At 34.8% G+C, this 14639-nt stretch overlaps 2 protein-coding genes and 1 pseudogene across 5 annotated transcripts; 1 reads left to right on the top strand and 2 right to left on the bottom strand.

The window, feature by feature from the left end:
* Nucleotides 1–3076: 3076 nt before the first annotated feature.
* LOC147282079 (uncharacterized) lies at nt 3077–4650 on the bottom strand (annotated as a pseudogene).
* Nucleotides 4651–7227: 2577 nt separating this feature from the next.
* LOC147282078 (putative F-box/FBD/LRR-repeat protein At5g22610) lies at nt 7228–9608 on the bottom strand. Of its 4 annotated transcripts, XR_015123097.1 has the most exons (5): nt 8797–9608; nt 8531–8674; nt 8246–8437; nt 7783–8105; nt 7228–7340 (listed from the first exon to the last, which is right to left on the bottom strand). XR_015123097.1 is itself a non-coding variant. In XM_086249229.1 (4 exons), the coding sequence occupies exons 1-4, from the start codon at nt 9143–9145 to the stop codon at nt 7283–7285; spliced, it is 978 nt and encodes a 325-aa protein (XP_086105355.1). In that variant the 5' UTR covers nt 9146–9608; the 3' UTR covers nt 7249–7282. The 4 variants fall into 4 exon arrangements, 2 of the variants coding, with proteins under 2 accessions (XP_086105355.1, XP_086105354.1); XR_015123096.1 differs by having other exon boundaries at nt 8531–9608; XM_086249229.1 differs by having other exon boundaries at nt 7249–7340; nt 7993–8105; nt 8531–9608.
* A 319-nt stretch (nt 9609–9927) lies between these two features.
* LOC147282077 (protein FAR1-RELATED SEQUENCE 5-like) lies at nt 9928–13539 on the top strand. Its single transcript, XM_086248174.1, has 7 exons — nt 9928–10033; nt 10766–10851; nt 11016–12686; nt 12775–12785; nt 12867–12974; nt 13054–13125; nt 13447–13539. The coding sequence occupies exons 2-7, from the start codon at nt 10776–10778 to the stop codon at nt 13537–13539; spliced, it is 2031 nt and encodes a 676-aa protein (XP_086104300.1). The 5' UTR covers nt 9928–10033; nt 10766–10775.
* The last annotated feature ends 1100 nt before the right edge of the window (nt 13540–14639 follow it).

Here is a 14639-nt window from a genome sequence, read left to right as displayed (position 1 = left end):
TGTGGTTTGATTTTGGTTTTTAATATAAATTTTTTTTATTTTAACTGAACCAAATTACCACTAATAATATATATTAATTTTTATATATTAATTGTTTTATATATGATTTTAATACCTATTAATTATAGAGTAAACCAAATTTTTTATTATAATTTATATATGTAGGTAATTTTGTATATGTTTATTATATTTTATAATTATAGTTTATTTAGTATATAGTTTTTAGTTTATACTATATGATTTTAATACTTATTAATTTATAAAGTAAACCAAATTCTCTATTTTAGTTTTATATGTTTGTAATTTTGTATATGTTTATTATAGTTTATATATTTTATAGTTTATACTATATAATTTTAATATCTATTAATTATAGAGTAAACTAAATTCCGTATTATAGTTTATATATGTCAAAATGGGCTTTATATAGCCATATAAAGTGTGCAAAATGAGTTTTTAGCTAACTAAATTAGGCTCACAAAATGGGCCATTATTCAAAAAACTCACACAATTGGGCTTGATATTTTGGTTCAGTTGCTATCTGTTTTTCGGATAATCAAACTTTCCAAACTAAAATTCACGGTTAACCAAACCAGTCAAATTGAGTTAAGCTTGATTTAATTTTGGTTATCGGAATGGTCATTCAAAAATGTTAGTTTGGTTACAATTATTCATCTGTAGTTTGATTTTTAGAACCATGCACACCCTTAAATATAACTAGCACTATTAGACCCATTGGTAAGTTCTATAGCCTCTATGGTTAGCTCCTTCAGCTGATAAATAAATAAAATCAAGGTCTTGGAGTACCCATTATCCCATATCTCAAATCCAAATGCAACTTAACAAACAAGCAAATCAAATAAAAATATCGAGGAATGCTAGCGAAACTCGCCTAAAGCGAGTGTAGCTCTTAAATTTGCTGTCGCATTTTAAAATTCATAATATTTAAGAAGGCTTTTACGTTTTAATATAAATTTTTAAAAAGCTGACACATTCTTAAAAATCTTTTACTTTCCTATTTTACCCTTTTGCCATTCACTCATACTGGTTCACACTGTTTCTACCATTAGGGCATTACCCATTTGCAAGTGAATCAACCAAAATAATTCTAAAACATCAAACTCTTCTCTCAATTATCCTTGTTTTATTTTTCTTAAAAATGTTGATTTTCATAAGCAGGTGAGTTTAGAAATCTTGAGAGTTTTGTTAGCTTTAGGGATTTTGTTTCTATTTATAACTTCTTCTTTTTCTGCAAATTGAGAGATTTGAGGTTTTAGAGATTTTGTGATTGGGGTTTTTGAATTTATTCAACATTCAGGACTTGCCAATAAATCCAAAGAAATGCCTTAACCCAACTTCAAATTCCTCTATTTTCATTTAAAACACACCCCCCCCCCCCCCCCCCCCGGTGACTTGGATTATTTGCAAAGCTTTCTTCCAAATAAATTACTGTTGATGTTAACATGTTTTGCTGAGTTTATATTGACATTGAAGACGTGAAATTGAAGGTTGAAAAATGAATTTCAATTCAATCCATCATTATTTGATTGAAACTATGGATTCTTTGGAGAACCAAAAATCATTATTTTTGGCTTTTCACATTTGCTTACCACGTGGAAGCGAGTTTACTCACAGTCGCTTTAGGCAGACTAATGGTAAAACAAAAGACACATGGTAAAATGTACTCTGCATGTGAGAAAACATATATATAAGGTAAGACAAACTCGGTAAAAGGTGAGACGAAGTTAGAGCATGCACTGTACTTTATCTCCAAGACTCCAACACCAAATTTGGAGTTAAAGATGATAATATTTTAAGTATATTCTTCATCCAACGCCAAATTCTTTTTTTTTTTCTTATATAAACTAACAACTAACAACTAAGCACTATTCGGTAAATTAAGCACATTGTTATTTTTCTTTACAAAAAAATTAATATTATTGTTTTTTCTTTATTTTGTGTACATTATTAATGTCACATAATTGATTAATAAATTAATAAATTAAATATATTTAAATATATTTAAGATCTTTGTGATGATGTAATTTTTATTAATAAAAAATTATAGAAGAACAATTATTATTATTAAAAAGTAATAAAGGACAAGGAAGAAAATAAGAATGTTTTAATTGGAGAGATAAAAATAATAAAGGAATATTGAAAAATGAAAATAAAATGGCGTTAACAATTTTAGAACGCCAAAATTGGCGTTCAAAACTTTCTCACCCTAAAAAATATTTTGGGGGAGTGTGAGATAGTGTATGGGTGCAGGCTGTGCAGCTCACCCAACTCCAAATTTGGGATTATAAAGTACAGTTGGTGATGCTCTTATGTCCAATCTATTCAAATTAGACAGCCCTCTAAAAATATAGTACCAACAATGTATTCAAATACTGCTCCGAATACAAAAATGCAAGTACCAGACATTATAGATTGGTGCAAGGGTGAAACGAGAAGGGATTTGGATCCTCTCCTAACTTAAATTATCTCCTAACTTTTCTAATATTTTAACTATAGAGTGTCACATATAAAATACAAAATCCTGCGGCTTACATTGATTTTGTGGCCTTTTTCTTGTTACATTTTTTTGTTCTTTTACCTCTCCATCCCCAACTCCCATCCTTTACAAAAAATTAAGCTTGAGACTTTTTAAATCTCTCTCTTGCAAACGGTACAACTTGGACACCATCTCAAAACCCTCAACTACTTGATCGATAATCCTCAACATTATAGGAACAAGAGGCACAACCTTAAATGAGGCACAACCTTGCTACAATGTACTTTTGATTACTCAATTGAGTCAGACAAAAGATTACACCTAACCAAACCAACACATGCTTACATCGATTGAATAAGAATAACAAACCAAACAAAACAGATGGACATATTAAAGATTTATCCCTCTCATTCAATAGAAATTCCAAAATGGATCTGTCATACCACAAGTTCCTTGACCTAGACATATGCCTAAAGTTTTGAAGGGATTGAGTCTGCATAGCAAATCTGGAGAAAGGAGTTGCTCATGTAAGCCCTCTAGAGGAGGAAACACAACCCTTGCAAAAGTACTTTTACTGATCTATCTGACAACCCTTCTTCCTCTTTGCCTTTCAGTTCCTCTTTTTTGATCTTCCTGAAATACAATTGTGGCATTGGAAGTCATCTTGCTCTTATTTAAGAGCCTTATAGCATTAGACTGCTGGGGTGAATGGACAATCACCATTTTCTTCAAATTCTGAGCATGCTCAAGGATATACCTTGCAAACTCAATTCCGTGGACCCATTAGAAAGCACAATTGTTATCTCCTTAAGCTGATCCATAAAAGGAAGGTTTTGCAACTTCCAATATCCCATATTAAACCCTGAACACTGGAAAGGAAAAAAAAACAACAAAAACTGAATACTTTACAAAATATATAAAAATAAATAAAAAAAAGGACTATATACACAGAGTGAGAGGGAGAAAGAGAGAGGGGGGCCAGACTTTTACTTACATCAGTTTTATGGTCAAGGAAGAGTGGGTCAGACTTTATCTCTAAAGTACTCAAATTAGGCATTTGTCCAAAAAAAGAGACCATTTCCAGGAATAGGACATCAAGCAAGCTCCCAATATGTATACACAAATAACTAACATTCACTAATGGTGCCGCAATGGAACCTCCCTTGAAAACAGCCTACAGGTTATACGCACAAAAATGAAAATAGATGAGGAAGGGAACCCAAAACCCTGTGAGAAAACTAATTAAAAAACTATATGCAATAGTACGAAAATCAAGTTGATCGAATTAAAAACTAGCTAGTGTGACCAGCATTTAAAAGCAGTGCATGACTATCTGAAATTTAAGTTATATAAATTAACTAACTCCTATCTCCATTTCAGGGAAAAATTATAAACTAATAAGACCAAATTGAAAATGAAGAAATAAAAAATTGGTCTTGAAAATTTACCATGGTGGTTTCCTTGTTTAGAATAAGAATGTTAACCCTGTAGATACTGCAAAGAACCTCAAACACAATGTTAAATTCATCTGCTGCAGGCTTCAGAAGAAGCTCAACTTTTTCTAAACACATTAAATTCCCAAGATGTGGGCGATTCAAAAAGTTTCCTGCCAATTTCAAATTTTTAAGATTTGGAGCAAAAATACTCTAGTGGAAATACATGTGCAATCTATATCTATGTCTTCAAGCTTCTCCCCTGAGATGTTAAGATGACAGAGCTCAAAGGGATACACATAAAATGATTTCAAAGAGGAGCTTTCAATGGTGACATTTTCTGGTCCATCAAAAAGTTGGAGATCTAATTCCTTAATGCATTTGCAACAACATGAGATCCATTTGAAAATCCCCTCATCTTCAATATTAACATATTTCAACCCCAAGTATTCAAGATCAGAGAAATTAGAGAGTGAGGGTGCTTTAAGAATGGTACAGGTCAAAGATTTGCAGGTCAAAGATTTGCAGATAAAGTTCTCTGCATCTTTTAGACACACAACCAAAACGAGTGAGGTCGGTTATAGCAAGCAAGGAAAAAATGTGATGAGCAACAGGGTCTGGAAGACTACTGAATCTGTCTATTATACTCCTAGTGCTACGAATTCTAACTCCTTCACACGGAAACCTTACAGAGAGCGGTAACTCATGCCAACAGTCCATGAATGATTGGATAAAGATCCTCTACCGGGCAGAAATACCTAATACACGAGAAAAGGGGATTCTAACTGCAGAAACAAAAGTACCCATTGGAAGACAAAAAGGATTCGAGTTAGAGGAATCAAACTGATCACTTAATCTAGGCATTAGCCAACCCGTTACAGGGTTAGGTTTGGGGTCTTAATATCATACCTGAATCAGATGATAGAGAGCTTCAGATGAGATGAAGGTGTCGGACTATGAGGCTGCGGGCGGTGGCTGCAGACATGCAACGGAGGAACAGGCCAAGACTTGGTAATTCAATGGGATATGAGTGTATGACATTTAACTTAAAAGCTTCCTCTGTGTAAACCATGTAATGCTGATTTTCTTTTCGGTTAACTTGGAGGGAATCCAACCTTAGATGGTGAGAGTGAGTGAGTTAGCCCAAATGGGGAAAATCAGTATTCAAGTCTTGGTAAATCGGAAGTACGTAATTCACTCACTATCACACTCTCACTATCTAATTCAAGACTTAAAAACTGCTGATTTAAATATGCATAACTTCAATTTTTTTTTTTTGACTTTTTTTTTTAAGTGGTAAAGTGAAATTGACACTAAAATTTAAATGAATAAAGTATAATAATTTTAAATATGCACATATTATACCCAATTACCCATATTATGTGAATTATAATGTGCAAAAGCAAAAGAAATTAATTGATGCTGTCGAAGTCTCAACCTATGTCCTAATGGGTGGTGTTATGGTTCCAATGTTGGTTTGTCAGAAGTTCACCCACTTCCAGATAATTAAGCAAGCAATCACTTAATTGCTCTTTGTAACATCAGCTTCACTCTTCAATAGCTTCTACAGTTGCTCTACGGATCCGGCTTCTCAGTCTTTAGAGAAGGTGTTGTTGGGTGTCTGTCATAAAATTCAGTCTGATGTCCATTTGATTCTCATCTCCAAAACTAATATGCACGTCATTTTTTCTCATTACACAGTTATATTTTTTATTTATTGAATTACAATTTTAACCCAATTCTAAATGACAACCAAGGAGTAAAATTTCAGTTTCGAGAAAATTTTCGATGGAAATTTCGACGGAAATTTTCGTGGAAATTTCGATTAAAATTTCGATTTCGATAAAATTAGATAAAAACGACGGAAATTGTTATCAAAATATGGAAATTTTGAATGAAACTTGACCATATGTTTATTTAACATATTATCTACTATATTAATAAAAAACATTGAAGAAACCAAATTATATAATAGGTTTCATGTGATATAAGATGAATATAATGCGCGTTGGAGGCAAAAACTGTTAAACAAAATTAGTATAATGAATAATGAAATCAGTATATTCTTTATACTCTATAATTTATACACTAACCCTAATACTAAACCCTATATACTCTATATATTCTAATACTCTTTATACTCTATAATCTATGCACTAAACTCTATATACTGTATGTTCTTTAAGATATGGACCATATGGTATAAGATATTATGATTTAGGCCCTTTAGGGTATTCTTCCCCACCAAGCACCAGCCCCTGCCTCTCTCCCCCCAACCCAGTCCATCCCCGACACACCCCCCCTCACCCAGCCCCTTTTCTGTGAGACCCTGTATTTTCCAAATAATTATTTTAAATATTTTGAGAATTTATTTTAAGGATTTTGAGAATTTATTTGGAATTTAAAAAGGTTTTAATTTAATTTTAATTATTTAATTATTTTTGTTTTAAATTAGGCTTGACCCAAAGTTAACTTTTAAATTTAGTGGACTTTTGATTCGGACTTTGGGCACGTTGGATAGGTCTCGAGTTCACGAGTTCGTAGACACGTAGCACGCGTCGATCGGAGTTATGGTTTGAAAGTTACGGACATTTGAAGTAAAGGGCAATTTTGTAATTTTTACAAAAGGGGTTTTAAAACCCAAAAATCAGATTTTTATCCCTTTCTCTCTCCTCTCTCCTGGTTCTCTCTCTCTCTCTCTCTCTCTCTCTCTTCGCCGCGCCTGCCACCGGCGCGTGGCGGCGCGTCCAGCCATGGCTGGCAGCGGGACCGGCCCAGATCTCGTCGCCGTTCATCCTTCTTCCTCCCCCTGGTGGCGGCGCAGCCCAGAAACCTCCCCCGAGTCGCGAACCAGCTGAGGCCGATCCTTGGAGCTCCGGCGGCGATCTCACTTTTCCGGCGACGACGCGACCTCCCATCACCTGGGTTGTCTTCCTCTCGTCACGGTGAGTCTGCCCATGTGCTTCCCTGGCTCCGACGACCCCGCACGGCGGCGGATCGAAGATTTTGCCATTTTCCCGAAACCAGCCCCCAAATTTCGGCGAAATTTCGCCAATTTCGCCGAAATTTCGCCGAAATTTCGCCGAAATTTCGCGAAATTTCCGAAATTTCGCCGAAATAATTACCGAAAACAATTGGGTATGTGATAAAATTTCGGTGACCCAAAAAAACGAAATTTTCGGCGAAATTTCGCCGAAAATTTCGAAATTTCATTCCTTGATGACAACTCACCCAAACTCAACCACTCCAAGTCCTGACCCCACCACCCGCCACCACTATTGCCAGCGACTGGTCGGCCTTTCTTTCCCTTCTCTCTCCCTCTTTCTCTCCTCTATGCGGCTATGTATTTCTCTCACTCTTCTCGACTCAATCTCTCTCCCTCTATTTGATTTGTTGTAGAGGCCGGCAACCTGCAACACAGATCAAAGAGAGGAAGAGAGACAAAGGAGAGAAGAGTGAGAATAAACTTTCATGTATTAGATAGCATAAAAGAATACTGATTTAATATATTTTGATTGCTAAATCTAATTTTCTATTTCAGAATTTAATTGAGGAAAGAATGTGATGAGCAATTTCATTTGGAAGATCACTAAAAATCTGTCTATCATACTCCAGTACAACTCCTTTTACACAAGTTGTTCTATAGGACATGTGTGTTTTTTCGTTTGTAGGAGAAGTTGGTTTCAATTTAAATGTAGCGTGTACCGACTAGAGATGTTACATTGTATTTAATTTGAAAGAATATTCCAAAGCACTTAATGCTATAATGAAGGAAAATAATAGTTCATTAGCAGCGGCATTGAACAACAATACTAAACAGTAAAATATACCAGGAATATAATTAAACATCACCAAATAGAAATGCCCCAACAGATCCATTGAAATCCAGACTTAGATGTAGGATTTGGTCATTAAAAACGACGACGCTCCTCTTTTTCCAGAAACACAACTGAGGCATTGGAAATAATCCTACTTCCCCTCAACTCCATTGCCATATTTGATTGATTGGATAGATAATTAACGACCATTTTCTTCAAATTCTGAGCGTGCTCAAGAATATACCTTGCAAATTCCATTCCATTAGACCCACTGGAAAGATCTATCGTTACCTCCTTAAGTTGAGAAATAAAAGCAAGGCCTTGTTGCTCCCAATATCCCATATCAAATCCAGATGCCTAGAAAATTAGCAAACAAGCAAATCAATTAAAAATTCCAAAACAAAAAATACTTAGAATCAAATCTCCTAAACATAGAGGACAAACTAACATTTTTAACAAGAACAAATATATGGAAGGTAACACAGACTTTCACTTACATGAATTTCAGGTTGAGGGAAATGTAACATATGATCCAACTTTAGGTCCAAAGCATTCAAATTAGGTAGTCCTCTAAAAAGCGAGACCATTGATGGAACTATGCTATCATCAATGCATCCCCACAAGACCGAAATTCGCAAGTATGAAACATTATACAATGGTGCAGGGGTGAAAGCTTCTCTGAACAAAGCCTACAATATTATAAATAAGTCCAAAGCCATTATCACATTTCTTAGACCAAATCATAAGTAAAGGAAAGGAAGATAGTGCATGTTTATAATTACCTTTGTAGGCCCAAGGTCTACAACAAGAACCTTAACACTGCATATGGTGGAAAGGAACTGATCAAGTTTTCTGTCCAAGTCATTTACTTCAATAGCCAGGAGAGAAATCTCAGCTTCTTCCAAACAATTAAATTCCCCCAAGTGCTGTTGATTCATAATATTCCCAACCCATTTCAGATGCTTAAGATTTGGAGCTAAAATGTTTAACAAATTGCCATTAGGGGAACCAAACTCCCAATGTAAATGTAAATCTTGAAGGTTCTCACCAGAAATTTTAAGCTGGAAGCCATGGAAACTGCGACAGGGAAGCTCAAGCCTGAATGATTTCAAAGACGAGCTTTCAATGGTGATGTTATGGAGCAATAAATGAATGGATTCAAGCCACAATTCCTTGATGAATCTGCAGGATCCCGAGACCCAACTGAAAAACCCCTCATCATTTAGAGTGACATTCTTCAACTTCAAGGACACAAGATTAGAGGTCGAACAGTTGGTGGGTGCTTTAACAATGACTCCCTTTATGTCCAGAAACAGAGACCTCAAAGATTCACAAACAAACACAAAAGAGGATAGCTCTAAGATATTCGTTAGAAGATATTCTTCTAATAATATCATCGGAGTAGCCCGAAAGATAAGAGTGAGATCTTCAACATTGCACCTCACTGCGTTGTCAATCCAAGCGATGACTCGAGCTTTCTCAACGCAGCTTCTTTCGATTTCGATTCCCCCAGAATGGTACTGAAAAACCCAATTGGTGCAGAAGCTCTGTATCTTGTTATCCTCGCGATTGATGAAGAACCCATCTAAGGAATGCAACAGCTCCAATCGGCTAGCGAATGTCTGTGTGGAATTCGGGGGAAATTCAGTGAAATTCAATGTGGGAGTTGATAGATGAAATCGTCTGCATCTTTTGGACAAACTACCCACTCGAGTGACATCTGATATGGAAGGAAGGAGAGAATATGGTGAGCAATTTCGAATGGAACAGCGCTGAATCTGTCTACTCCGACCTGATGGTCAGAAGAAGCTCCTTGAGCTTCAGAATCTGAAGTGGCTGATGAGTTGGGTTCCATGGAAGTTTGGCTTTGCATGGTTTTAACACATGGAAGAGGAAATGAAGAAGACTGAGAGTTTTCTCAAAAGACTGGGAAATTTCTCCGGGCTAGAGATGAGAATTTTCCCCATAAACCCGATCCTTGCGGGGACCCGTCCCGTTTTCCCGTTTAATATTACATTTTTATTTTTGTACCATAATTTTATACCATCTGATGTGGCTGCTTAGGTGGACAACCACATCACCAAATACAATTCACATTTTTATTTTTTTTATTAATTTTCAATTATTAAAATAAACTAAAGAAAACTGAATTTCAGTTTAACACAAATCCACGATTGACGTCGTTTCTTCTCCCTTCCCACCTGCGCTCCCCTTCTCCGTCGCTTTGCCCACCCGTGCTCTCTGGTGGGCAAACATCGATGGTCCAGTGGGGCACCTATCACTTGGTTAGTTTGGTCTATAATTGATTTTTTTTATAAGTTTTTTTGTATTCTTTTCGGATCTCTGGTGTTGTAAACTAATCTCCTTTGTTGGTGCTTTTTTAATTTTATTTGATGACTGCGATTCTTTTTTGTCTCTGTCGTTGCTAATCATTTCGGTCGGATCACCTCTATGCTTTCATTTGTGTATGTCAATTGTTCATTGGTGGTATTGCAGACATACTTACGTATTTAATTAATGTTCAATTGAGTTAGGAGGGAAGACATTGATTACTCTTCCTACTAAGAAAGCAAAGTGGAGGCCAGGCGAGCATCTTTATTCATTTGCTATTCAGAGAACAAATTAGATTTAATTCATGGATTTCTGTTCTAAGATGTTCTAAAAAAGGTAAAATTAACTTATTGGTTAGGCAAAACATGTAGACGAATTAATTTGCTGGAGGATTATTATAATTATGTCTTTTTTTTATTAATCGGCCAGCAACAATTTTATTGATGATATATAAAATGCAAAAGGGAATACAGAGCATCCATAGAACAGGTGATTATAATCAGATTTTCAGTATATGTTTTGGTATGAAAGATTATTGTTTTTTCTATTATTCTTTTGAAGTAGAACCAGAGAACAAAACAAAAGATTATAATCAGGTTTTTTAGTTTTTCTAGTCGCACAAGATTTGTATTATTTAGTTAAGATTAAAGAACTACTAACTTACTCGATCTTTTGTTTGGTTTAAGTGTTTAAACAATGACAATGGGCACCGAGAAATCCCCTAAAGAATCAAAGGACACTCACATGAATATCAATGGTCCAAATTATCAAGGTAATTTGTTTACTGTGAAAAGAATTTGGAATTTTGTTTATAGTTCTCTTGAAAATTATGTCAATTTAATTTATAGAATTTTCAACTTTATGATTTGGCATGCACGTACTCTTGAAAATGAATTGTTATTATGTTTACATATATAGCATGTTGAATGATTTTAGGAAAGGGAGTATGTTCAAATAATTCTGCAAGTTTGGACATCATTCAAGAAGATGACATGGCTGAAATTCAATCTAATATGGTTAAAATAGAAAATAATGGGGATAAAATAGAAAATGATGAGACTGCAATGGAGGATATAATGAATGCAGAAGAAAAAATACAGGAGCCTTATGTTGGAAAGATGTTTAATAGTAGTGATGAGGTGTTTGAATATTATAAAGAATATGGAAGACAATCTGGGTTCGCAGTGATAAGGAGATCATCAACGAAGGGAGATGATGGTGAAGTGAAATATATTACTTTTTCATGTGCTCGATCAGGCAATTCAGAAAGTAATTCAAGTAATATTCTAAAGCCACGTCCAAGTATAAAGAATAATTGTGAGGCTAAGATTAGAACAGGTTTAAGCTTGGGTGGGAGATGGCGTGTAAACTCTATCAAGCTTGATCATAATCATGAGTTAATTCCAGATAAATCTCGTTATTGGAGGTGCAATCGGGAGATAAGCTCACATGTAAGAAGGAAGCTTGAAGTGAATGATAGAGCTGGAATAAGGTTAAACAAAAATTATAATTCAGTTGTTGTTGAAGTGGGGGGCCATGAGAATATGTCATTTTTGGAAAAGGATTGTAGAAACTATATTGAAAAGGTTAGGAGATTACGGCTTGGGGAAGGAGATGCTACTGCAATTCAGAACTATTTTATAAATATGCAAGCTCATAATGCAAATTTCTTCTATGCAATTGATTTAGATGACGATGGTCGTTTAAGAAATGTGTTTTGGGCAGATGCAAGGAGTAGGGCGGCATATGAGGAATTTGGAGACGTTGTTACATTTGACACAACTTATTTGACCAATAAGTATGACATGCCATTTGCTCCATTTGTGGGAGTCAATCATCATGGTCTATCGATTTTGCTCGGATGTGGCTTGATTTCACATGAAGATACTAACACCTTTATTTGGTTGTTTCAATCTTGGCTGGCATGTATGTCTGGGCGTGCTCCAATTGGAATAATTACAGATCAAGCCAAAGCCATGAAAAAAGCGATTGAGTTTGTCTTTCCTAAAACTAGACATCGTTGGTGCTTATGGCATATAATGAAGATTCCTGAAAAATTAAAAAGTTACAAGCAATATGAGTCTATCAGATTTGACTTGCAAAATATTGTATATGACTCAATGACTCATGATGAGTTTGAAGAACGTTGGTGTGAGATGGTTGAAAAATATAAGTTACACAACAATGATTGGTTAAATAGTATATATAATGAGAGGTATTGTTGGGTGCCAAGATTTGTGAAAAACAGTTTTTGGGCAGGACTGTCTACCACACAACGTAGTGAGAGTATGAATGCTTTTTTTGATGGCTATGTAAATTCTAAAACTACTTTAAAACAGTTTGTGGAGCAATATGAGAATGCATTGAGGAGTAAGGTGGAAAAAGAGACTCATGCAGATTTCAAGTCTTCCTCTTCACGTGTTCATTGTGCTACCCATTATGAGATGGAAAAGCAAGCTCAAGATGTTTACACAATTTCAAAATTTAAGGAGTTTCAGCATGAATTAACAAGTAAGATGTATTGTGATTTGGTTTCAGTTAAAGTTGATGGCCCAATTTTGGAGTATGAAATATCTGAAGATATCTTGATCGGGGACAGAAAAAAAAGTATTAATTTCAAGGTTTGTTTTAGTGAATGTGACAAGGAAGTTAAGTGCAATTGTTGCATGTTTGAGTTTAAAGGTATATTATGCAGACATGAATAAGGTAAATAAAATGACAATTTCAAAACTGTAAAATATAAAGCCAATAAAATGTTACATCTTGTGCTTGTATTGTTTTTTGTAGGATTTTCAACCGATGCAAAGTGATTCCATTTGTCATGTACATGGTCCAGTTCCCACTTTCAAAACTGGTTATGTAGTCGGAACACAAGAGAGTAATATTGTTGTGAAGGTATGGCATGAATATATTGTTCTTGTTTGTCTAAGTTAAAATCATTTTTTTATAATTACTTACACACTTTTTAATTCAGGATTCTCAAGTACCACAAGGTATTCATGTTGACATGGGTCACAAACAATATCCTACAGGTCGTGGTTGTAATGTGAGTTATGAAATTTGATTGTTATTGCCCTATTTCATTTTTATTTTTTTTGAAGTATTTATTTATTTACTAAACATATATATATATATATATGTTGTAGGAAAATATGAACATGTCATTGGGGGTCACTCAAGGTGGTCATGCAAACGACCTGTACAGTGGATATGAGAGAGGAAATTTAACTTGTCCTAGTCTCCAGGAAAATCAATTTCAGGTAATATTAAGATGCTTGTTTTTAAAAATTTTGGTGTTCTTTTTATTTATTTACATGTTATATTACAATGCTCTGTTTATGATTTTCCTTTTTAATTTTTTTCTTAGGGTCACCAGCATCAATATTGGGATGAAGGTTACAGTATAGACAATATGCCTAGCTCTAGTTCGAGGCGAAAGGATGACCAAGAACTTAACTGATAGATGGAAGCAAAAAGTTTTGTTTGAGTTGTAACATTTTCTTACAATGCTCTTTCTTTGAGACCTCAGATAAAAAGGAATTATTTTAAACTGAGTGTTTATGGAGCATAAATTTCTTATTTAGTTTGGTCTAGTCAAATATCTACAGTTTCAGATTTTTGTTTCATGTATCAAACGAAATTCACGGTTTAGTAAAATGGAATAATTTGAAATGAAATTTTGATATGTATGCAAGCTGATCTCTTTATAATTTTAGTCCTTTGAGATTTCCTTGGTTGTTTATTTGTGTATCAATGAAGACGAGAGGTTTGGAAGGACCTGTTCCAATTTTTATTAGCTAAGCGTGCACCATGGTAAACAAACTTTGTGCTTCTGCAAGGCAATTTGCCTTCAAAGTGGGTACCTCTCTGGCATCTTTGAGATTTAGCTGGTAACTCACATGTATGTATGCTACATTATTGTCTGACTGTTTCACAGTGGATTCACCTTATCAATCATCATTCCCTCATATTGATTAATGATAAATGCAAGGAAATCTTTTGAAACTACTGGGGCACATGGAGAACAAGTTGACAAGAAATTGAAAGATAAACCACTTTAATTATAAAATTTGTCTTCAATATGTTACAAACTTACAATATGATCCGATGGTATAAGGAAAAGCAAAAAAAACTGAAACATAAAGAAAATGAAATTAAAAGCATTTGAACCTCCAGTAATCATACGTAAAGTGGCTCATTAGACTTCAGAAAAGTCTCAGACCCAAAAAGAAAGAAAGACATCAAGAAATTCATGGTACATACTACATAGCCAGTGCCTTGTGAGTCAGTTGTGACCACTGATTGGAATTGGTGTCAATTGTTCTTGCGAGAAGGCGCTTATGGCTGGTATTTTTCATAAATTCTCATAATTAATTTCCTTCACATTAATGTGGAAGTTCATGGCTAGCCAGGCTTGCATTGAACAACATCCATCAACCCTTCTACATGTTTCAGGGGCTCTCACAATCATGGTAAGCTTTCCCAACAATTAGACCTTGTAAATTGTTGTGCCAACATATCTGGAGCAGTAATGAAAAAGTTAGAAGCCTAGAATGAGAG

The sequence above is a fragment of the Dryas octopetala genome, chromosome 6, assembly GCF_963921425.1.
Source record: "Dryas octopetala chromosome 6, drDryOcto1.1, whole genome shotgun sequence".
Lineage (NCBI taxonomy): Eukaryota > Viridiplantae > Streptophyta > Magnoliopsida > Rosales > Rosaceae > Dryas > Dryas octopetala.
The sequence above is the reverse complement of the archived record's forward strand: the minus strand, read 5'-3'. Positions and strand labels throughout refer to the sequence as shown.